Source organism: Sinocyclocheilus grahami, unplaced genomic scaffold, assembly GCF_001515645.1.
Source record: "Sinocyclocheilus grahami isolate Dianchi unplaced genomic scaffold, SAMN03320097.WGS_v1.1 scaffold644.1, whole genome shotgun sequence".
In the NCBI taxonomy this organism is placed as follows: domain Eukaryota; kingdom Metazoa; phylum Chordata; class Actinopteri; order Cypriniformes; family Cyprinidae; genus Sinocyclocheilus; species Sinocyclocheilus grahami.
This window is the reverse complement of record NW_015505823.1, coordinates 3,161-27,486: the sequence shown is the minus strand read 5'-3', so window position 1 is coordinate 27,486 and position 24,326 is coordinate 3,161. Positions and strand designations below refer to the sequence as shown.

Here is a 24,326-nt window from a genome sequence, read left to right as displayed (position 1 = left end):
TTATTACCAAGTATGTTTCCACACACAAGGAATTTGACGTGACGACAGGAGCTTCCAGTGTAGAAGAAAGTACAAACATAGTGCAGACATGCAGAGGAATAACACAGATGTAATATAACACTAATATAATATATGCCATTATGATTGTTCATTGTTAGATACAACCATCTTTCCCTGATCTTTTATGTAATTATAAGTTCGGCAATAATAATAATAATAAAAAAGAGGGACAGGTGCACTAACACCTCATAGCATCACTAACTCAACAATCTAGTACGTTTTCCTCAGCGTTTGCAATATCTTCACAAAGGATATGTCGGGCAGCTGCTCAAAGATCCCGCCTTTGGAGAAGACTGTTGATTTTATACTCTAAAAATTTAAGTATTACTACTTAAACATTCATTAAGATTACCCCAGAATGAATTGCATCGTTTGCCCACCCCAACACTTGGCATTATTGCTTACCAATAATTATATTACTTAAAATGAAAAAAAAAAAACATTTTTGTCGTGACATAGCTATACATAAATATACACTAGTTGAACAAATGCAGTCGATGTGAATACATCAATTTTCAGTCAAGCAATTAATACATGAATTAATCAAATATTTATATTTTATTTACTGACAACAATAAACATGAATAAATGAGTAAAGGAATGAATAAAAGTAAGCATCACAATAAATACATATACAAGTCGACAACAGATGAAACAAAGCTTAATTCAAACGTATTGTTCTAACAATCATGTATTTACAGATGAATACCACATCCTACTGCCATCTCAACACAGCGGAGACAGTTCTGCTGCTGCGCTGTGCTTCGCAATCTCGCTCTTCTCAGTGGGGACATCGTTGAGAGGATGTGGAAGACCATGATGATGGCTCTCTGAACCACACAAGCTAGAAGCAAGAGCAGGGGAACACATGCGGGACAATCTGGCAGCCACTGTGTCTGCTCCAAACATCTGTGTGTCTGCTCTCCATGAGCACGACTACCTGTAAAACATTTAAACGGAGTTAAACATTTTACAGTTCATGTTGTCAGCTTTCCATTTCTTGCCAAATTTCATGTTTACAATTGCATGCATTTTTTTGTTGTAGCTTTATTACTTTTGTAGTGGGCTAAACCACTGAACTGGTGAGCAGAAGGTTGCTGGTTCAAAACCACCAGTATGTCCCTGAGCAATCCAGGTTGTTCCCGGGGATTGTAGGTCCCTGTAATAAGAGCACTGTAAATCACTTTGGATAAAAGCTTCATGACATTTTTTGATGATGCTTTTGAAGCTTCTGAAAGTCAGCCTTCATTGTATAAACAGAAACCAGCAGAAAAAAACTTGAACAAACTCACATCCTCAAGTGTCTTTTGGTGATTCTCTAGATGCTCTCGCTGGCTCTGGGTTCACGGAGGATGAAGAGACCACAGCAACATCTGGCCCAGATGAGGCAGTAAGAGGTGGAGTGATGGAGCGTCTCATCCGCGGCACTGGACCATTTCCAGGATGCTGCTGTGAGCTTCCCATCCTCACTGCTCACACCAGTCTGCAGACATTTCAGATCCTGCAAAGATGCACAAACACAGTCATTTTAACAGCATAATGTCATCTGATTTCTTTATTGGAAGTAACAAAATGATCTTATTTACATTTTTGTTTCAGGTTTTCCATTTTTTTCACAAATGCCGCCGTCACCTTGCCTTGCAGGTCCTGCTCCACCACAAAAGCTCTGCAGCAAATGCACTGAAATCAAGAATCAGAAAAGGGCTGTAATAGTTGTTTGAAATTACAATAATTAATATAAACTACAACTTAAGATTTAAAATGCTTATATAGCATTCCTTCATCAGTCACTCTGCAGCAGATAAACACACGCGTGTTTCTTCTGTCCCTGTAATATCCAGACAAGAGTCAAGTCACCTCTGTGATTTATCTGCTCAATACTGCATTTACATGTTGAGGTACTGTAGTTGCGTATGTAACTCGCTTTTTATTCAACACAAATGTTCCTTAAATTATCAATATTACAAATGGACAAATAAAATAGATAACTTATGTTCAGTTAAATCTGAATATTTGGTTTGAACTGTTCTGGAACAGTGTTGTAAATACAACTTAACCACTGATTTCTAGTCGTGTCCTCTTTTGGAAGATCAAACAAAGTAGTTTCGCTTTCACAACGAAACACACAGCGCTTTCACAACATGGCGGCGGCAGCAACAATAAAGTTAATCCTTTTTTCTTTGCGTGAACATTTGGGCGGCATTATGCAAATCTTCCCACACAGTGACGTAGATATGTGGGGGCGTGTTTAAACGAGGCGTTTAGGAGGGCGTGGATGAGTCTTAACTTTTATAAAGAATATCTCTTTGGGTTTGAGACTTTAGTCTTTGCAAATTTAGGGATCTTATCTATTCACGAACAGCTTGTAACACTCCAAAGAGAAAGGAAAACTTGAAATCGCATCATATGACCCCTTTAAATAAAGCATAATGTACAGGTTTACTTGCTACTAAGTAACTCAAACAAAACTCATTCACTCTCTTTCAAAGATTTCACGTCACTGGTGAACTTGTTCCCCTCAAAGCGCTTGTTGTATCAACTTTGTACCTTGTAAACATGACTTTGTTTCCAGGCAGACTAATAAAAAATTGATAATAAGAAGAAAAACAAGATGTAGACAGAGTTCATGAGTATAAAGTATTTTAGTAATGGATTTAATGCTGATATGTAGAGAGAGTAGAGCTGCTAGTGGCGATATATACACACAGTACATAAAATAAATAATGGCAAATGTGCTGTGCACAAAATTGCCAAAATCAAATGAACATTTAGGCAATATGTACTCAAAATTCATTAAAAATGTTGGCTGTTGGGAGATTTTGGAATTGATACAAGAAAAAAAAAACACTTTTATCAATCAGCCAAGTCAATTATTGGCATCATTTATAATCCCAAACTGGCCCAAAATTGGCTGGTGTGCATCTTACTGCTTTTTAGTGCAGAAAAGTTTGTAATGGGTGAAAGAATATATTATATTATGCTTGTTCTTCAGGAAGAATCGTGCTAATAACATAGTTTGGGATATTTCTTATGCAAATATGGAAACACAGCAATGTTTACTTGCAAATCTTTACAGGTGTCAGCTTCTAAGATTTGTTAGAGAGCAAATCTCACCGGAGAAAGCACAGAGATCACACTTGTGTAGGCTGTTTTATATAAATGTGCGAGTATATATAAGTAAATATATATATTTTTCATTTTCAGTCTCTCGAGTATCAGGCGTTTGTGCTGCTGAACCATCTGCGGTCCTTCACATCTGTGCAGCATCAACAGCAATCACTGTCTCTGTGGGGCTCCACCTGTAGCCACTGTCACATGACCATGCTTTTACCCCATTTCTTTCCATTTTTTTTGCTGTTATTGCAACATAAAAATAAACTGCTCCTGTATTTATTTTTTTATTTTTTTCAAAACAGCCACCAAATCCTAAAATCAGTCAAACAGAGAATGAAGTGTGCAATGGCCCAAAACAGAACATAATCTAACCCAAAAACATAATATTTTGGTCCAAATGTATGCATTTGGATTACATTTTAGCCAAAACATACTAATCAACTTGTGATGCATATTTGTCAGTCACACATAAATGAAACAGGTAAGATTTCTGCACTTTAAAAAATCATATCAATATCAATAAATGGCACAGTTTATTATTAATTATTTGCATCTACTTGATTTTAGTTAAATAATAATAGTTTCAAAATAAATGTATTCAAATAACTTAGAATCAGCTTAAATCTGTTCATTGCGAAAACAATTACATTTAGTCAGCTAAAAAGTATGAAAATATGCTGTGGAACATGCAATATTAACTAATAAAATGTGTACCATGATTGCAGTGTAAGTCATTTTGGATAAAACTGTCTGCCAAATGCATAAATGCAAATGTAAATACAAATTAGACCTATATACAGTGTGTGTGTGTGTGTGTGTGTGTGTGTGTATATACAGTACACACACACACACAAACACACACACGCTGTGTGTATAGATAGATAGCTGCACTAGAATAAACTCATGTCTTGGTCAGAGTGTGGAGGTGGATGACAGCCTGATGCTACTGAATCTGACACTCACGTCGTTCCTCATATGGAAAGCATCTTGTTCTTAGTCACAATGAGAAAGCAATTAGGGGCATCTCCAAATCTGGAGTGCAGAGGGACTGAATAATGAGAGCAGAAAAACACAACAACAACAAAGGCATGAATTACATCCAAGGACATGAAACTGCGTAAGCCAGCAATTGCGTGTATTCAATTTTTGTCTTTTGACAAGGCCGTGCCTTCAAATGGTTGTGCAGAAAAATAGAAAAGAAAATGTTGATATTAACATTTTTCCCATTTACACGTATGAACAGTCCCACAAACATGACATTTAGTTTACTTGCTAATAACTCTCTAAAAACAAAAATGGCCAGAGGGTAAGTACATTTTCAGCATATTTTCATTTTTGAGTAAACTATTCCTTTAAATTGATCATCTTACACATTCAAATTGAAAAAGTCCATCTCCTGTTGTTCTCTCACATCAAAATCCAGCCACATATGTGTTTAGAGCTGTTTTAGCTTGTAAACGGTGCTTGATCTGTGCAGATTTCTCTCCTGATTCAGACCAGAACACTTTTTGACTGGAGGACGCGTTATTATGGATTATGGACTCATATTTTAACTGGAAGCAACGGTTTGAAGTTGAAAACATCTTAATGATGGATTTGTTTCTTACAAATACGCAACTTTTGTCTTCTCAAGACATTAATCGATGGACTATAGTGGTGTGGATTACTTGTGGATTATTGTGATGTTTTTATCAGCTCTCATTCTGACGGCACCCATTCACTGCAATGGATCCGTTGTTGCTGATTGGATCTGAATTGTCTATTTCTGCCAGCTCTTGCCAGTTTTGTGTTCAACATGAATGAGCCAGTCAGTGAAGCGACTGTGGGCGGTCCGTGCCATCACTAGGCTTTCCTTGGCAAGTCTTCTATGACACCGCACACATTTACATTTCTAACACTTCAGAGAACAATGCTTTCCAGCTGCCGCAGACACCCGAAGATGACTGAAAATGAGAGGTGAGTCATAATCGTTGGTCATTAGGTCCGAACGCACAAAACATTTCAACTCCAATCATCCTCAAAGCCAATCAGTAAAGATGTATTTTGTTCAGAGCATAAAAGGATGTGACAATGGGCTCTAGGCTTGTTTGTCCAAGTGCACATTGGGGGAAAAAAAAAGGTCGGCGATCTGTAGCTTCTTAGACGATGTGTGTAATTAATGATGAAAGAGACTTGCATTGTTACATGTATTACACACTATTTCAGTCTTTCTATTTCAAAACTGTTACTTGCAGTTTCTTTGTAATTATTTGATAACGTTACTAGCAATTTCTAGCTTTTAGCAAAATACTAGATTTTTTCAGGGGTTTTAAGGCTTCCCACACCACCAAGTTTCACAAACAGCAATTTCTAGCTGATAAGCGTAACTAGAAAAAAATATTTGAAAGCCTCTAAGTGCTGTTTGAAATTTTCTTATAAATTAAGCATTTTTCTCAGGCTCCTATGTGTAGGTTCAGTAAATTCATTAAAGTGAAATAACTGAACATAAACATAGGAGCCAGAGAAAACATACTAATTTTAGAAGACTATTTCAGATGGCACTTAGAGGCTTTTGCATCTGAACTCTTCATTTTCACAACAAATCCCCTTATATTACCATGCTTTCTATGCTTGTTATGTGTTTTGAAGGCTTCAAGTGCACATTCAGTGTTCATACTTACAAAAACACAAAGAGAAAAGAGCAACAACAACAACAAAAAAACACTATTCCAGGCTTCTAATAGACTTTTATATTGCATACTTGGATATTATTTTGACACAAGTCGTATCTCATTTGAGGCTGCACTACTGAAATGTTGACTAGGTGTTTCTTTTTCCCCTAAAATGGGTCATGTCTGCAAAAAAAACAATGAGACACGGCAGCGATGTCCTCGCCTCTGCCTCACAATATCTCCTCCTCACAATATCTACTAAATAAATGACAGGAGATTTAAAAATAGGCCATTACGTTCCTTATACCATCAGTGTATTTATTCGACAGCAATAAAGCTAATCTGAAATGTGTGAGATGTGTGAGCTCCCTCTGTTGGCCGAATACAAATTAAAACCTCCAGGATTCAGATGGACTCTACATTCAACAGAATCAAGGGTGTAGAGTTGAGTAGAGATGCTATGACATGTCCCTACCAATATCCAGCGACTACTAAATTGTCCTTAGCAGTAATTTTGATCAAGCAATTAAATATATGTGTATGTAACCACTGTTGTTGTAATTTTGGACGCATCTGAAATAGGTTATAAAATTGATATTATCGGAGAAGTTAAAGAAATACACTGGAAACCAGTTCACTTTCAATGAAGCACATTTAATACATGAGCGGAGTAAGAACATATGAGAGCCGAAGAGTTTCAAACACACGAGCACAGTTCAGATGAATGATAAAGTTTACCCTCTTTAACTTGATGTTGTTCTGCTGTTTTGTGTTCATCTGCTTCTCATTTGCTCTTTCTACATTTACTACATATAGACTAATACAATCAATTACAGCAATAATTTCTCAAATATTCATTACAATATGATAAATTGAACATTCACTGGTATGAGAGACTTAATGCTCTCAACTGATTTTCTATAGAACTGTCAGCAACGGAACTGTGGTGGTCAAACTATTTAAAGTGAATTAAGCTAAAAACTCAATCATAATGGACAATGTTTCCATGTATTTTCATGTGCAGCTCGTCATATCAATGGAGTGTTTTCACTGTTAGAAGCCTAAACCAGTTACCTCACCTCAATATGTTCTTAGATTTGTTTTTGGATGTTATCTTTGGAATACAAAATAGATATTTTCTTTGTAAACATCACAGGCCTATACTTTTCATGTTTTCAATGTGGAACTATAGCCACAGCTAGACAGACCTTCTTCTCAAACCTTATAAACAGTAACTTAACACTCGCACTCTTTTTGCTACAGTTGAGAGACTATCAAACCCCCCAAGTCAGATTCCCAGTCTAATGCTCTCCGACAGCAAATGCAATGAGTTTGCTTGCTTCTTTTCTGAGAAGATCAATTATATCATCCTCAAGTTATGCAGCGGTCAGACAGATTCGACCGCAATTTCTAAAAGTCAAGTCAAGTCAAGTCACCTTTATTTATATAGCGCTTTTAACAATACAGATTGTGTCAAAGCAACTGAACAGCATTAATTAGGAAAATAGTGTCAATAATGCAAAATGACAATAGTAAACACTCATTTTTCAGTTAAAGACAGTTCATCATTAAATTCAGTGATGTCAACATCCAGCTCAGTTGAAATAATATCTTTGCAATCATGTCAACGATATCGCTGGAAATGAAGTGTCCCCAACTAAGCAAGCCAGAGGCGACAGCGGCAAGGAACCAAAACTCCATCGGTGACAGAATGGAGAAAAAACCTTGGGAGAAACCAGGCTCAGTCGGGGGGCCAGTTCTCCTCTGACCAGACGAACCAGCAGAATGGAAAAATCAATATAAGACATAATAAAACAGACGATGAACAATATTAACAGCAATTATTATATGATGCAATCAAACTTATTGCAAAATGTGGTAGTTCTGTATGTTGTGTCAGGGTTGGCATCATCTGATGTCCTCTGAGGGGTTGCATCATCTCTCCTCAGGTGTTCTGGTAGCCAGTGCAGAGACTGTAAAATTGGGGTAATATGATCATATTTTCTTGACCTGGTAAGGACTCTAGCCGCTGCACCTGTAGCTTGTTTATTGAAGATGCAGGACAACCAGCTAGCAGTGCATTACAATAGTCCAGTCTAGAGGTCATGAATGCATGAACTAGCTTAACTGACTTTATCAAGTAAAAGAAGTTACTATGTCTGTTTTTGAAGCAATTGATAGCAAAATTTTGGAAGAAATAGTACAGCACCTTAAATCGTCAACCTGCTATCTTTACACACTTCACACATCTTTTTTCAAAAGTGTGCTTAACACTGTTGCCAACTCTCGCGAGACAAATAAGCAACCGCAGCATCAAAAACAAGCCCAATATTTTTTAATATTTTATTATCATCAATATTATTTATTATCAATTATTTATTTCCAATAAATAAACTGAAACTATCCTTTTATCTGAAAAGCAAAAACATAAGTTATTTTACAAAAATCAGCAAACTGCAACAAAGCAGGAGCAAAACTCATCTCCAATCACCTGTGAGCAGAATAGGATTGGACGGATGGAAAAGGAGAAAAACACCAGAGCTTCAAAGGGGAGCTGTAACATAGCCACATATTTATAGCCTACTAATATATTGGCTATTCGAACCAAATCTACTCTTAGTATTAGTATAGGCCTACTTGTTTTTTGTTTTTTAACAGCCCGTGATAATTAATACATTACAAAAACATTGTAAAAATAAAAAATTTGGCTACCTTATAAAGGACAAAAGTCATCCCACTCCACTACGTCTACTATCATCGCTTGGATTACAGTGTCACCCTCATTGAAGAAAAATCCCGTTCAAAAAGAAGGCGCGTGTGGAGGGGACGGAATATTTGACAAATTACGCTGCAGCACTTATATTTTTGCACTGATGGGCTATTAACTGTGAGCAGACAGAGTGTCAATCAATGCATTGGAGAATACAGTGAACATAAATGAAAAGAAACCAAGTTGCTGGTCAGGCTTTCCTAATAAGAAGCAACCATGTTTTTTAAAATAAGCCCAAATAACCGTAACCCACGACCCGGGATTTTAATAATACACAGACTTGGCGACTCTGCTTGCAAGTTAGACTCCTAAAAACACCTTTGCTCATGTGCAAACAAGTGCGCGGATAATATGGTGAGTGTTGTTGTAATGATGTGCGATCTGACATTATCAAGTAAGCTATATCACCAAATCACACACAGAGTGCACGCACGTTGATTTATTAGTCTATTAAAATTCAATCCAAGCGCGGGGCCGGTGCAACCGCACCAGTTGCACCCCCCTAAGGATGCCCCTGGACGGTGTTTACTTATTGATTGAATCAGCTTTTTGAACGAATCGGTTGAATAAATGATTCAGTGATTCACTCAGTAACACAGTCAAATGCTTTGTTTCTGAATGAATCAGTCGTTTGAATGAATCGGTTGAATCTCAACGACTCACTCATTAACAGTCACTTGCTGCCACCTACTGGCTCTTTTAATTTCACATTTCGACTTTTTTTTTTTCATGTTTTAAATTATTTCAAATATCAGTATTCAACGTTTTATGTTAAAAACAAAACATTATGCATCTGTAACTGCAGTTTAAATGCATCCATGTCCCCTCTGAGATAGCCTACATAAACTGTGTAAATACATCTAAATGCTATTTCAGATGCAGATTCCAGAAATGTTTTCTTATGTTGGAATGAAAGACACTAAGTACAGGATGAAGTGCTTCTTATTCGTACCCAAAAATACAAAATGGAAGAAAGAGTTCAAACTTGCTACTCAAGCTGTGTATGAAATTTTTTATATATATGTATATTTGCTTCTTTTCCATTTTGCATTTACTTGTACTTTTACTTTCAATACTTAAGTTCGTGTAAGATTAAAAAAAAACTTTTCGTACTTAAGTAGGTTACAATAAATCACATACTTAATACTTTTACTCAAGTAATATTCTAAACGGTGACTTCAACTTCTACCAAAGTCATTTCTGGTAAGATATCTGTACTTTTACTTGAGTATGGCTTTCAGGTACTTTATACACCCTTGCAATAAAGCTCATTCTGATTCTGATTCAAATCTACGGAAGCACTAAGAGGCCATGCCTGATTTTTTTTTAGTCTTGGTTTTTGAGATCTTCACACTTTTCTCATTTTTGTTTCGTTGTCTGGCCTGGAGGTTAGATGAGTTATTTCATTGTATTCTTTTCTGAGATAAAACAATGGTCAACAAAAATGTTTCCACAAGACTGACCCACTGCTGTTACGTTTTCTACCACTTGGTGGCAGTCTTTACGTTTTTACGTGAGTGCAAAATACTGCTCTAGGTGTTTTCATACCAATTTATAAGCACACTAAGAGGGGAATGATGAGACGAGTGTTGTTTGTTTTAGTATATGGTTTCTTTTCTCAAACAGCTAAAATGTTTTTCAAAGTATAATTGTGTAAATATATTTTCTACCAATATATTTTCTTGGCCATTCTGTGTGTGTGTGTGTGTGTGTGTGTGTGTGTGTATATTAAATGCATTTAAAAATATATTTTGCCCTATATATTTCAATCCAAGAAAATGCATTCACATATGTCACATCTGAAGAAAAAGTTTGTTATTGTTGCCTATAACACATGGAAACATATAACGCCGTTTGCAATACATTTAGAGTATACTTAAAATATGTTTTGGCCAATATATGTGTGTGTGTGTGTTTAAGTATAGGTTTAAGTAGAATATGAACTAACTTTCAGGGAACCAAAAACTGTTAGCTGCATCAGTCACAGGAGCCGTTTGGTTATAAAGGTATTAATTAGCAAATGCTCTGTTCTTCTGTTATTTTTTTCAGCAGAGCACGTATAATAATAATGCTGACTCCCATGGTAAGCTCTAATTTTGAGACAAGACTTGTGTAATAATTAAACCGTGCAGCTGTTTCAATAGTTTGATCACATGATGGTGTTTTGCAGAGCCTCACATCCCCATCAGCCCTTCATCCTCATTTACTCATAGTATACAGGATATCATTATCAGTAATATTGACCATTATAATAGACATTCATTTTTTCCATTCAATAGTGCGAGCGAAAAACAGATTGAATTGCCAGCTTCCTCTCAAACTGAGGCAGTTTGAGAAACTGCATTTAATTTGATATTGGTTTAATTGGATGAGACGAAAATAGGACAGAGTGTTGTATTGTTGTAGAGATGTGTGAGTGAGATGAAGAGCACTGCTTTTGAAAATTCATAAATATGCATACAGCCTCATCAACACAACTGAGAAAACATTATCGCACAGTTTGTTTTATATCCTTAAAAATAACTTCATGTGTTAAGCTGTGTTTGCCATCCCCAATATGTTATTTTAAAGTTGCAATCTCTGTTTTTAAGGTTTAACAAAGCAAAAGCAAAAACTTTCCCCGCTGAGGTACACAGATACCTGGCATTACATCATTTGTTTGCAAATGGATGCTCAGCAGTGAATGGGTGCCGTCAGAATGAGAGTCCAATCAGCTGATAAAAACACTACAATAATCCACAAGTAATCCACAGCACTCCAGTCCATCAGTTAATATCTGGAGAAGACAACAGTTGTGTGTTTGTAAGAAACAAATCCATCATTAAGACATTGTTAATTTCAAATCATCACTTCTGGTCAAAATATAAGTCCATAATCCATTATAACGCGTCCTCCAGTGAATGTGTTCTGGTGTGAATCAGGAGAGAAATCTGCACAGATCAAGCACCGTTTACAAGCCAAAACAGCTCTAATCAAATATGTGACTGGATTTTGATGTGAGAGACCACAGGAGATGCACTTTTTCACTGGAGGAAGCATTATTATGGATTATGGACTCTTATTGTAGACAGAATCAACAGTTTTAAGTTAGGGTTAACATCTTAATGATGGATTTGTTTCTCACAAACCCACAGCTTTTGTCTTCTCAAGACGTTAACTGATGGACTGGAGCGGTGTGAATTATTGTGATGTTTTTATCAGCTGTTTGGACTCTCATTCTGACGGCACCCATTCACTGCAGAGCATCCATTGCTGAGACACTGATGCAATGCTACATTTCTACAAACCTGATGAAGAAACAAACTCATCCTGATCTTAGATGACCTGAGGGTGAGCACATTTTCAAAATGTGTTCATTCTGTTTCTTTAAATCTGCTTTATGATTTTTCCTTATAAGCACAGCTTTAATTAAAATGTGAGCTGTACAGATCTGAAATGGGCAAAAGTGAATATTATGAAAGTTGTTTGTTTATGCATGGCAAACCCGAAGAGGCTCTTGCATGATATTTCCTTTACCAATCGAACCATGGGGAGAGCTCAAAATGACATATTTCTGCAAATGTAATAACAGAAATTTGGTTAAAAATTGCTTTTAGGTGCACGAAAGACCCCCCAAAAACGGCAATGCTATTTATGTTTAGTAAATATTGCAAGATCTCGTTCTCTTGGGCCTCACTAGCGCCGGCAATTACATGAGAACCACACACTTGAAAGCTGAAGCCTGTTTTTGCTCATTCAATCAATGGTTCATGAGAGGAAACATTCATTATAAAGCAATTTCAGTTTCTAATCCTGTCAAGATTAAAAATGTTCAGAGAAAATAGCTGTTTGACATACTGTATTTCTTCTACGTTATTGTGGGAGGCATGCTTGTACATTTCAGTACTTCTTTTTTGCATTTTATTTTCTTATTTTTCTTATCTTTTGTTTATTAAATTTCATGTTTGAATGAATGTGTACATACCAGGGTTATTTTAGTTAACTAAAACCTAAACCATTAAAAACATTTTTGTTACTTGAAATGCAATAAACTGTAACTGAAATCAAATAAAATCGAAACATTTCATTTCAATTTAGTGTAACTTGATGTACTAAAATAACTAAAACTGAAACAATGTATAAAAACTGTAACTGAATGACTCAAACTTTAACCAAAAAACATAAAAACTAATTCAATAATTAAATGTGAATCAATTATAATAAACTATAGTAATACGTCTTATGTAAAGAATCTTGTGAAAAAGATGTATGTTTTTTTGTGTTTTTTTTTTTGAGAAATATTTTTGACCATATGGCCATAATAACAATTATAATATAAGTTCATGCTGCATATGCAGCCAATGAGCTTACTGCCTTGCATTTACAGTACATGGCTGGCTAGCATTCAGAGCTAGAGTTCTCTGAAACCCTCCACCTTCCCCAGCTCCACCTGTATAGATCTGCTACAGGTTATTTTATATGCTATTTGTGCAGCAGCAGCAGCAGCATGTCTTAAATACTCACAGCACCGTATCGCCATATCCATTGGCAGTAGCAAGTTCCTGTACTTGCTTGCAGCAGCAGCAATAATCTACAACTACAGCAATAACCAACAGCAGCAGCAATTCAGCCACAGTGTAGCAGATCTGTTCCGCCAAGACCAAATACATTAACATTGTCATATCCATCACCATGCTAAAATCTTCCGAGAGTTGTCATGACTGAAATACATTTTTCAGCACTAACAGTAGCCTTTGGAACACTAGTGAATAAACTGGTGAACAGTGTTGTGGGATCTGGAGGTTTTCATGACACAATGCATGTCCATACGCAGAGGCGGACAGTAACTAAGTACATTTACTTGAGTATTGTTCTTAAGTACACTTTTTGAGTATCTGTACTTTACTTGAGTATTATTTTTTTCTGGAAACTTATGACTTTAACTTCACTACATTTGAAAGACAAATATTGTACTTTTCACTCCACTACATTTCTATCAAGGTCCTCGAAGTAGAAAGTCGTTACTATGTAGCAGCTTTGAAAGTCAGTGGGTGATTTTTTTTTCTTCTCTAAAACATGACTTTCCTATTTTCAGACAGTTTATCAGTAATCACTCTTGTACGGCTACATGAAGTGATTTCCCAGCATTTTTTGAACACTGACCAGTTGCAAATGCAACAATTCAATAATAAAAAGTTAATATTGTGGTATACATTACACACAATATCGTCTGATTTTGCTAAATTGTGTACGTGAAAATATTACCTATAAAGCCACAGAAGAACTGTTGTGGTCTCCTAATAAAACACAAAAGGTGTTGGACTGAAGCAGCACTGCACAGACTGTTCTGTGTGTGACATCAAAGTACCGCAAGAGCGATTAGACAGCATTTTTAAAATGTTTGTTTTGATGTCAAATAAGTCTTGCTGTTTTGCTTTTTTGTTAAAGCAGTGTTGCTGTTGTAAAGTTATACAGCTACAGTTGCGTTGCTGGGTTTTAAAGCAAGTTTGATTTTTTATCTTCCTTATCACTCTGTATTTACAGGACTTCACTGTACTGTATTCAGTAGGTGTAATGTATTCTAAGTTGCTTCAGAAGTATTGCAAGTACTACGTACAACAATAAAACAGTGCATTGACATAAGAAAGGACATTTACTTTTGGTACTTAAGTACTTTTAAAAGCAAGTGCTTCTGTACTTTTACTTGAGTAAAAATCTGTCTTTACAACTTTTACTTGTAATGGAGTAATATTTGACCAGCAGTATCTGTACTTTCACTCAAGTAATGGAGTTGAGTACTTTGTCCGCCTCTGTCCATGAGTCAAAACAGAAACTACAAGCCTCTGAGTGAACAAATCCTCTTCCTTTGCCTTAAAGGAATAGTTCACTCTAAATTGAAAACATGCTGAATATGTGCTCACACTCAGGTCATCCAAGATCAGGATGAGTTTGTTTCTTCATCAGATTTGGAGAAATGCAGCATTGCATCAGTGTCTCAGCAATGGATGCTCTGCAGTGAATGGGCGCCGTCAGAATGAGAGTCCAAACAGCTGATAAAAACATCACAATAATCCACACCACTGCAGTCCATCAGTTAATGTCTTGTGAAGCCAAAAGGTGCATGTTTGTAAGAAACAAATCCATGATTAAGATACTTTTATCTAGAGTCCGTAATCCATAATAATGCTTCCTCCAGTGAAAATGTCCATCCCTTGTTGCCTCTCACATCAAAATCCAGCCACATATTTGTTTAGAGCGGTTTTGGCTTGTAAACGGTGCTTGATCTGTGCAGATTTCTCTCCTGATTCACACCAGAACACTTTTTCACTGAAGGAAGCGTTATTATGGATTATGGACTCAGATTTTCGTTAAAAGCATCTTAATGCTGGATGTGTTTCAGCTTTTGTCTTCTCCAGATGTTAACTGATGGACTGGAGTGCTGTGGATTACTTGTGGATTATTGTGATGTTTTTATCAGCTGTTTGGACTCTCATTCTGACGGCACCCATTCACTGCAGAGCATCCATTGCTGAGACATCCGTTGCTGAGACACTGATGTAATGCTACATTTCTACAAACCTGATGAAGAAACAAACTCATCCTAATCTTGAACGGCCTGAGAGTTTTCATTTTTGGAAGAATTTTCATTTTTGGTGAACTATTCCTATGTGAAATGACTGAAAAATAACAATTATTTTATAGTAAATTACTGTTTGTCATGAAACAAACTAGCAATTCACTCTCTTCAAAATCCCAAACATACAACAGCTGTTTAAAATCACACGTTTGTTATGAAATGTATAGCATCCGAGTTATAAAATGGCAAATGCGCTTACATTACCTAACCCAACTGACACAGAATACACGATGCATTTAATATATTTCTATTGTGTAATCACTGTCACCACGTAGTTTCCTGTCAAATGAATGCATTAAAATAAATGAAAATAGAGGCAAACAAAAAATTATTAAATTGCAAGTGAAAGACTTTTTCTAAATCAAACTTATTTTTAAATGAAACGTTCATTAAGTGTGGCGAAAAAGTTACTTTGTCATCTTGGTGTCTTGTAAACTCACTCAAATATGTTTAAACATGTTAACATCTGTTTTGAAGGACTTTAGCTGTACTGTTGTAGTTTTAACCCCGTTCTCAGCACCATGTCCTCTTTCTGTGCCTCTCTTCTGACCTATATGGAAAACACTGAGAGAGGATACAATAAGCTATTTCATGTGCTATTGATCTTTTTGTGGAGTTGCCCTTCATATCCAATTGGAAATCTGTCATATCCCATCAGCTATGAGCAATTACTAACAAAAGGATGATGCCGCCGTTCCTCTTGTTATTTGCACGAGTGAAAACATCCCTTCAGGCCAAAGTGAAATGAAAGAATGTTCCTGATTATTTGTTTATTTTTCATCCGTAACTCACATCGCAGAATGAAAGCACCTATATGATGAATGCTTCATAGTGATTTTTATTGTGCTGCGTAATTCCTGTTCTGGAATTACACAACCTTCATATTAAAAGTTTAATCCTGCATGATTTGTATATGGAAAAATCCTAATGAGAACAGCCCAGACCAGTTTATTCCAGAGGCATGACACAATTTATGGATTTATGGATCGACAATGTGAGCTTTGAATGACAGAACAGGACCATAAACAAATAACTATAAATATATGGATATTTTATATTTTATATATGTTTAAAATATATGTTTTGAAATATATAAATATTTATTAAATATAGTTTATGCATTTAAATGTATTTGTGAATTAATATTTTATTTTTGCTCTTGTTTTAATGTATTTTGTCACCATCACCAAGTTATAGAATAATAATAATAATAATTAATGATAGTAATAATAATAAAATATTAATAAAAATTATATATATACTGTGTATATATATATATATATATATTTATATATATAGCTTATTATTATTATTATTATTATTTCTATTCTTTTTTTTTATTTAAGTGAAAATGTTCATACTTGGAAACAAGACCACAAACAAGTAACTATAAAATTTAGTAACTAAATATTAAACATATTTACACAGAAAGTATAGTTTACGTATATATATATATATATATATATATATGTGTTTGTGTGTGTATATACACACACACACACACACACACAATATTTTTTAAATAATATTATTTAGTTTTTATTATTATATGTATTTTATTATTATTATTGTTTTTATTATATTAATATAATTTTTAATGTATTATTTTAAACAGTACCATGTCACATTCCTTGTATACTTGCAAACAAAACCAAATTTTTTTGTCATAACCATATATTTCTAAGGTATGCTTAGACTGAAAATATAGTTTTTTTATGTATATATATATATATATTTATTATTATTATTTATGAATAAATAAATAAATTAATTAATTCGTTTTTATTTCTACTTGTTTTATGCTATTTTTGACATCAGCACCAAGCAAAATCGGTTATACTTGCCCTGATAAAGTCTGTTGTATTATATCTGTATTATATTTCTGATGTTGTGGCTACTGTGTTTGTGTATTATATAGTATCACTTTATTATATGGCCGTCTGCACCTGTTACACTGCAGCTGACTGAAGATGGCCATATAATCTCTCACAGCAAGCTCTTTAACTCCACTTATATGCCTGATTGTGTGTCTTATTGTAAAGACGCGGCTGCTGTGTTACAAAGCAGCTAATCCAGAACAGGCCATGTGTGTGCAATAATCGGACAGGCTGGATTGAGGACTTAACTTAATGTGTCTTTTACAGCTAATCAGCTATTAAACAAGACGTTCTCAGAGGTCAGGCAACAAAATAGGCTTCTAAGTACTTTATTTGGGTCACTGAGGTGAGAAAATTATATACAATTAATATGTACAGTCTTTGCACAAGTTTTTAAGCCCTGCTTAAAAAGCCGGAAAATAAAGAGAAGTAAATACACAAGGAAAGCATTCAATTCTCAAACACACACTCTATTGCAGTACGCTTTACAAGAATACTATTTCAGTCGGTCTGCTTCAAAATCTCATGCTTAATTCAATGTTACGTGCCAATTATTTGTGAAATTTAGCTATTTTTGAGTGAAAATTGCTTCTACACCAAATTTTTTCAGTGTATTTATGGCACTTTTGGGAGAGATCTGACTTTTTTTTGAGAGATACTTAATTAGGATCTATGTGCAATTAGAAAAAAAAGAAAAAAGTTTAGCATACATTTAAGAATTTTTACACAACTATGTCAGATAGAAATAGAAATATGTGTGGATAAAAAAAAACCAAATTCTCATTCTAAACAAATTTACTTAATTTTTCTTTTACTAAATACATACAAACTCATCGCTAACAACGTCTATACAAGAAACTAAATTGGCTTGCTACTTATTTACAGAAAATCCATCATTTTGGTGAGTCAGCAGCACGAAAAAGTGTAATGGAAAAGACATAATACAAAATGTACAAATATTTACAAAATATATTTATGTTCATTTAAGTCACACAGGCTGTTCTTCAATATATTCTCCTGAATTAAAAAAATAAGAAAAGAAAGGAAAAACACTTCCATTTGTTGCAAGTATCAAAAATACTGACTGCTAAATTGCTGGAAAGTTTTGCTTAGTCCGTCACGCTCACATAATCAGCTAAAATAGCAGATTCCATGAACAAGACTGAACTCTTATCTGATATTTAAAAAGTGGTAGCAACTTCAGATGAATCTGAAACCAGAAACGCATCTTTGACCGTCACAATCTGCTCTTCGACGCCCGTGTGATGGGCCGAGTATGACGGCAGCGTTCCTGTCCTGGAGAAAGTCTGTGCGTTCAGCATGTTGGTTTTACTGTGGCTGTCTCTCCAGGAACGAGGAGTGACGTGGGTGTTGTAAAGCGGTGCCGGTGCGAATCCGATGGTGTAGGCGCTGCCAGGCGGGATGTGCATGTTTCGGGTCTGGGTAAAGTGAGCTTTGCTCTTCCAGTCTCCTGCGCTGTTGAATGCACCTTGCAGAGAAAAAGACAGGAATTTAATGCACTGCAAAAATAATTTCTGTAGTCGGTCTATTTTTCTTGCCTGATTCATATTCATTCAAATTCATGTTCATTTGTCACTCAAATTATTATGCTGATGACATCTTGTTCTTTCTTTTTTAGGCATATCGCAAAATGTTATACTTATTTTTTTACCATTTCTTTGCAAGTAAATCAAATAAAAAAATATTTGAATATAAAAAAAATGCAACACGACAAAACAATTTTTTGTCTTGTTTGTACACCCATAAATAACTTTTTTTTTTTAAATAAATAATAATAAAATAAATATATGCTAAATATATGTTGCAAACAGTGAAAGCCTCTTGGAATATAAATACATGGAGGGCAAAATATATTTAAAAAAGACATATTTCTATGTTTATAAATATATTTTTAAAAACATTTTAAAAATGGCCAAAAAGTATTTTTGTAGAAAACATGTTTATGTAAATATAAAATATTTTTTGACCATTTTATATGTGATTTTTTTATTTTTGTCGTATGAGAAATATCTAAACATTCTTAAATCAAGATACATTTATTTGAGAAACAAAATGATTTAAAATGTAGTGAGTTTATGCTTAAAAACAAAACAAAAATCCACCAGTTGGGTCAGAAAAATACATTTTCACCAAGCGGCAACCTCCGGCTCTCTCTCGTGAAACCAACACGGAAGTGACTTCAACTGTAATTCATCGACTGGCCGCTAGAGGCTGGCTGCAAAAGGGACTCAGTCCCATAGACTCCCCGTGTTAAAATGCCCAACTTTACAGCAGAAAAAAACATGTTTACAGCCTGGTACAAAAAATTATTTTGGTCTATATAGCTAATATTGCCCTTCATGACAACTGTGAGGGGGGTGAATATTTTTATAACTCATCCGTTTAAATTATATTAAGCCTTAAAGTTCTGCATAATTAAGGGCGTGGCCACTTGAGTGACAGGTGGATTGCCGCTGCTGTCACCACCGTCGAGCTCGGTGGGCGTTGTTTCAGCAACCAGCTCCCGCCTCTTTGCCCATCTTCGATTATCCGGGAGTGATGCGCGGTGACGCGCTGCCAAGATGGCGATGGCCGGCTCCGCCTACTTTAGGCTTCAAAAACGCTCTTCAGAAACCTACGGATGACGTCACAGACACTACGTCCATGTTTTTACACAGTCTATGACAGGGCTGTCCAAACTCGGTCCTGGAGGGCCGGTGTCCTGCAGAGTTTAGCTCCAACCCTAATTAAACACACCTGAACCAGCTAATCAAGCTCTTACTAGGCATAGCAACTTCCAGTCAGGTGTGTTGAGGCAAGTTGGAGCTAAACTCTGCAGGAACCCGGCCCTCCAGGATGGAGTTTAGACAGCCCTGGTCTATGATTTCCACTGATATCACATGGACTATTTTAATGATGTCCTTACTACCTATCATGGGACTAGAATGTGGTAGTTGTGTTGCTGTCTATGTTGTGAAAGCTCTCGGATTTCATCAAAAATAATGTGTAATAATCTTTATATGTGTTCCGAAGATGAATGATGACATGAGGAATTAAGTACAGAATTTTCATTTTTGGGTGAACTAAGCTTTTAAAGACAATGGGATTCAAATCTGGATTCTTAGATTTGGATTCTTTACATCTCTATTGGATTGTATTTTTGAAGTAAATGGCTGAAAACAGGCATCAATAAACATAATAACATTGCAAAAGTTCTCTTTATATTGTCCAAAGCACAACCCTGCTGTATACATTTTTTTCATTTCAAGTAAATATTCTGTGATTTAGGATTGTTTAGATATTAGTACTAGAAAACAAGACAAATACCGAGTAAGAAAATCACAGTTCGCAGCAAAGCCAACAATCTCAAAGAAAACACTGTAAAGCTGGTGGGTCAGATAAGTGTACGCACCTCTGGCCACCGGCTGGAAGGTCGTCAGGCCTCTTTTCTGAGCAGCTCCGCTGATGTCAGAGTCGCTGTCATTGAAATCACTGTCTCCTTTACCGCTGTCCTTCACGCTCAGCTGATCTGTGTTGCTGGTGCCACTGCCAATACAATCACATCAAATCTGTTAACGACTGCTGAATAACACTCCATCTGATTATTGATATTCCATTGCAGAACAAAACACTATATTCACTGGCACATGACTAATATGCCAGCGCATCACGTACGGTTCATGACCGGTTGTAAAAAAGAGACTAAACCCTGAAAAAAATCAAAAAGTGATGTGTTTGCATATTAAACACGTTTATAGTTTTCTGAGCAAAATGATGAGTATTTGTCGACTGCAGTTGCAAAACTAAAGCTGGACCCAAAAGTATAAAAACATTTTGCATTTAAACATGGAAATAATCGATTTTTAGGCCTTTAATGGAAAATAAAAACATTTCAGATGCACTATTTACAGATGACTAATCAAATGCAAGTAAATAAGTGTCATTGATCACGTGACTCTTTGTACAGGTGCTCATATTCCTTCTCCAATTCATGATTATTTATCACTCAAAGTTATAGAAACACTATAATGTAAAATAAAGAGATATTTCAGATGCACCGTTTCTCTGTGAATAATCAAAGTAAACTAAATGAGCGTTATTGATCATGTGACTCTTTTGTACAGACATACAGAATTCTATTCATTCTCAAATTTATGATTGTTTGTCACTCAAATCATTATGCTGATCATACAATCTGAATATAATAATTTTAGATATTTTTAAAATAATTTTAAATAGTAATTACAATATATTAAATTTGTATATTTTTAATTATATCAGAAAAATTTTTTAAAAATAAAAGTATCTTCACTAATGGTCTCAAACTTTTGTTCCTCACTATTTTTCTATTTTGATTATGATTAAATTACAGTCAAGCAATTAAAATGGGAATTATCCAGGTAGGCAAATATACCAAACAAAAACATAAAAATATTTGCAACCGTTCTTACCTCCTTTGCAAACAGTATTTTTCATCTTGCCATAAAAAGGTTTGCTCAAAAGGTTTGCAGGGCAGGAACAGCTATGAAAACAAAAGCTCAAAGTTAATATGCTGGCATAAATGTAAATGTGCATCAAAACAGCAGCCAAAATCACTCACCTTTTCCTCAAAATCCAGGCTTTTATCTTCATACAGAGGTTGCATTGAATCGCCTTCGCTTCTGAGGAAGGCATTAGGGCCTCCATAAATGTTTGAACCGCCAGGGTTGTTCTTGGAAAGCGGGGTTGATCCGTACAGACCATCTCTCCCAAAGTTTCTTCGCCTTCGTTTGATGGTGCAAATCACGGTGAGGATGATAATCGCAGCCAGCAATAGCACACAGCATCCAGCAAAACCAATAATCACTGCAGTCCACACATCAAACTCCAGAGTCTCTTCATCCTTGGATCGGAGTAAAATAACCACCTGGTTCTCTTGTGCACCTGTGTCTGTCACCACAAACCGGACGGTTGCCGTGCTAGAAAGCGGCTCTCTTCCATTGTCAACAACCGAAACTTTAATCTGCAGGACTTCTCCACATTGCGTGGTGAGTTTTCGTTTCAAGACGATTTCGCCGCTGTTTTTACCAACGGAAAAGAGTTTGGCATCGTCTTCTAGAATATGGAAACTGAGCTCGCTGTTTAGGCCGCTGTCTTCATCTTGAGCCGTCAATCTTAACGATAAATAGCCACTTTGAGCGTTAAAGGGAATTGGGACGTCGGCGGAATTGTTTCGTAACACCGGATATGTGAAATATGGAAAGTTGTCGTTTTCGTCCACGACGCGGATTTGAATTAAAGTCGTGCTTGATAATGGCGGGAAACCTTTATCGCTGGCTTTGACCGCAAACTCGACTTCTTTCAGAGTCTCAAAATTAAACGTTCTCAACGTGTACAAAGAGCCAGAATGAGGATCGATGGAAACAAATGTAGAAATCGGCGAACCGTCTGGCGTTTTGCTGTCGATTAGGCTGTAGGAGACTTTTCCGTTTTTCCCAACGTCGAGATCGCGCGCAACCACCGTAGTCATGTACGACCCGGGAATGTTGTTTTCAATTACTGAGACATCATAGATGGCTTTGCTAAACATCGGCACGTTATCGTTCTCATCTGTGATGCGAATGGTATAATGTTTGACGGTTTTAAACGGAGGAGTTCCTAAATCCTCAGAAATCACTGTTAGGTTGTATTCTGGAATGGCTTCTCTGTCCAAAGTCGTGGTTGTTATGATCATAAACGTGTCGCTGTATGCTTGTTGCAGCTTAAAATGCTCGTGTCCTTCTAAACTGGTCCGGACATAGCCGTTGGGACCCGAATCTGCGTCTGAGGTGCTAATAAGAGCTACGAAACTTTCTTCGGCTGCGGATTCGGTAATGAACGCGACTCTGTCGCTGGTGGAAGTCATTGGTTTGATGCTAATCTCCGGCGCATTATCGTTCACATCGACGATTTCGACAATAGCGCGACAGGTGGATGATACCGAATTGGCGCCCAAATCGGAGGCTTGGATGTGCAACTCGTACGACTTTTTGGTCTCATAATCGACGGAGTCTTTGAGGGTCACTTCTCCTGTGATGAGATTGATCTGGAAAACACGTGTGACTTCGCTTGGGGAGCCTTCAACGAAGCCGTACACGACTTCTCCGTTGATCCCGGCGTCGGGATCGAAAGCGTGTACTTTTAGCACACGTGAGCCGATGGGCGAATCTTCACTGAGCTCGACTTTGAGCTTGTTGTGTTCGAACGTCGGGCTGTTATCGTTGAAGTCCAGCACTCGGATGTAAACGGTCGTCGAGCCCGATTTCGCCGGCGTCCCGCCGTCAGTCGCCATCACCTCGATGGTATAAAACTCTTCGGTTTCTCTGTCAAGCGTCTTGATCAAAACAAGTTCAGCTGACTTTTCTCCATCCTCACGAGTGCTGACTTCAACAACAAAATGGTTTGTGTGTGAAATATGGTAGCCTTGCACATAGTTGTCTCCGACGTCGCGATCCACAGCGACGTCCAGCGGAAATCGTGAGTTCAAAGGTGCGTTTTCTGATATATCCAAATGCGTCTCGTTGCGTGTGAACTGAGGTGAATGATCGTTAATGTCTTTTACTTCGATCTCGACATGAATGAGCTGGAACTTCTCCTTTGAAAAAGCGACAACGTCAAAAGTCATAAGACACTGTGGAGATCGGTGACAAAGCTGCTCTCGGTCGATGACTTCTCCCACTGTTAAAAGCCCGTCAACTTGTCTCATGTGAATGATGGAGTTTGTCTTCTGTATAAATTTGAATGATGTCTCAGGATCCTCCGCTGGGTCAATTTTCAGGTCTTGAGAAAGGTTTCCAATCTCTGTCCCAGGTGTGTCTTCCTCATACGTGACGTACTTCGTTGTTGTGCAGCTGACGTTGCAAATCATGCACAGAAGCATGAAGTAACTACAGTAGAACTTCATGTCTGCGAACACTTGAGAAGAACAGCAAACAAACAAAACACTTAAAAAGAAATGCGAGAATAAAAGCTCTTCATACAGTCATCACTAGTTCTGCTTGCAGCAGATTCTGGTGTCTCCAGCTCCCACCTATCAGATATAGGTCATGGTATATGCAAATTAGCCCATCTGCTGACCAATGAACACTCACACACTCCCCAAATCCCCTGCTATGGCTCTCTATTGGGTCACAGCTGTTTCACACCCTGCCTGTGGGAGACCTTTATAAACAATACTCTATTGTTTCATGCCAGACATGCACTACCAGTCAAAAGTTTAG

At 36.5% G+C, this 24,326-nt stretch overlaps 1 protein-coding gene across 1 annotated transcript; it reads right to left on the bottom strand.

The window, feature by feature from the left end:
• Nucleotides 1-18,084: 18,084 nt before the first annotated feature.
• Nucleotides 18,085-24,098, bottom strand: LOC107558383 (protocadherin-8-like). Its single transcript, XM_016242049.1, has 4 exons — nucleotides 21,689-24,098; nucleotides 21,540-21,610; nucleotides 20,501-20,634; nucleotides 18,085-18,577 (listed from the first exon to the last, which is right to left on the bottom strand). Exons 1-4 carry the CDS (start codon nucleotides 24,008-24,010, stop codon nucleotides 18,270-18,272), a joined length of 2,835 nt encoding a protein of 944 aa, XP_016097535.1. The 5' UTR covers nucleotides 24,011-24,098; the 3' UTR covers nucleotides 18,085-18,269.
• Between the last annotated feature and the right edge of the window lie 228 nt (nucleotides 24,099-24,326).

Bases quoted from the DNA above. Each gene is read 5' to 3' on its own strand.
- LOC107558383 (XM_016242049.1), bottom strand. From the start codon at position 24,010: ATGAAGTTCTACTGTAGTTACTTCATGCTTCTGTGCATGATTTGCAAC. The intron at 21,611-21,688 runs GTGAGTGATTTT...TTGTTTTCATAG, and splicing joins GCCTGGATTTTGAGGAAAAG to CTGTTCCTGCCCTGCAAACC. The intron at 18,578-20,500 runs GTGCGTACACTT...TTTCTCTGCAAG, and splicing joins CTTCCAGCCGGTGGCCAGAG to GTGCATTCAACAGCGCAGGA.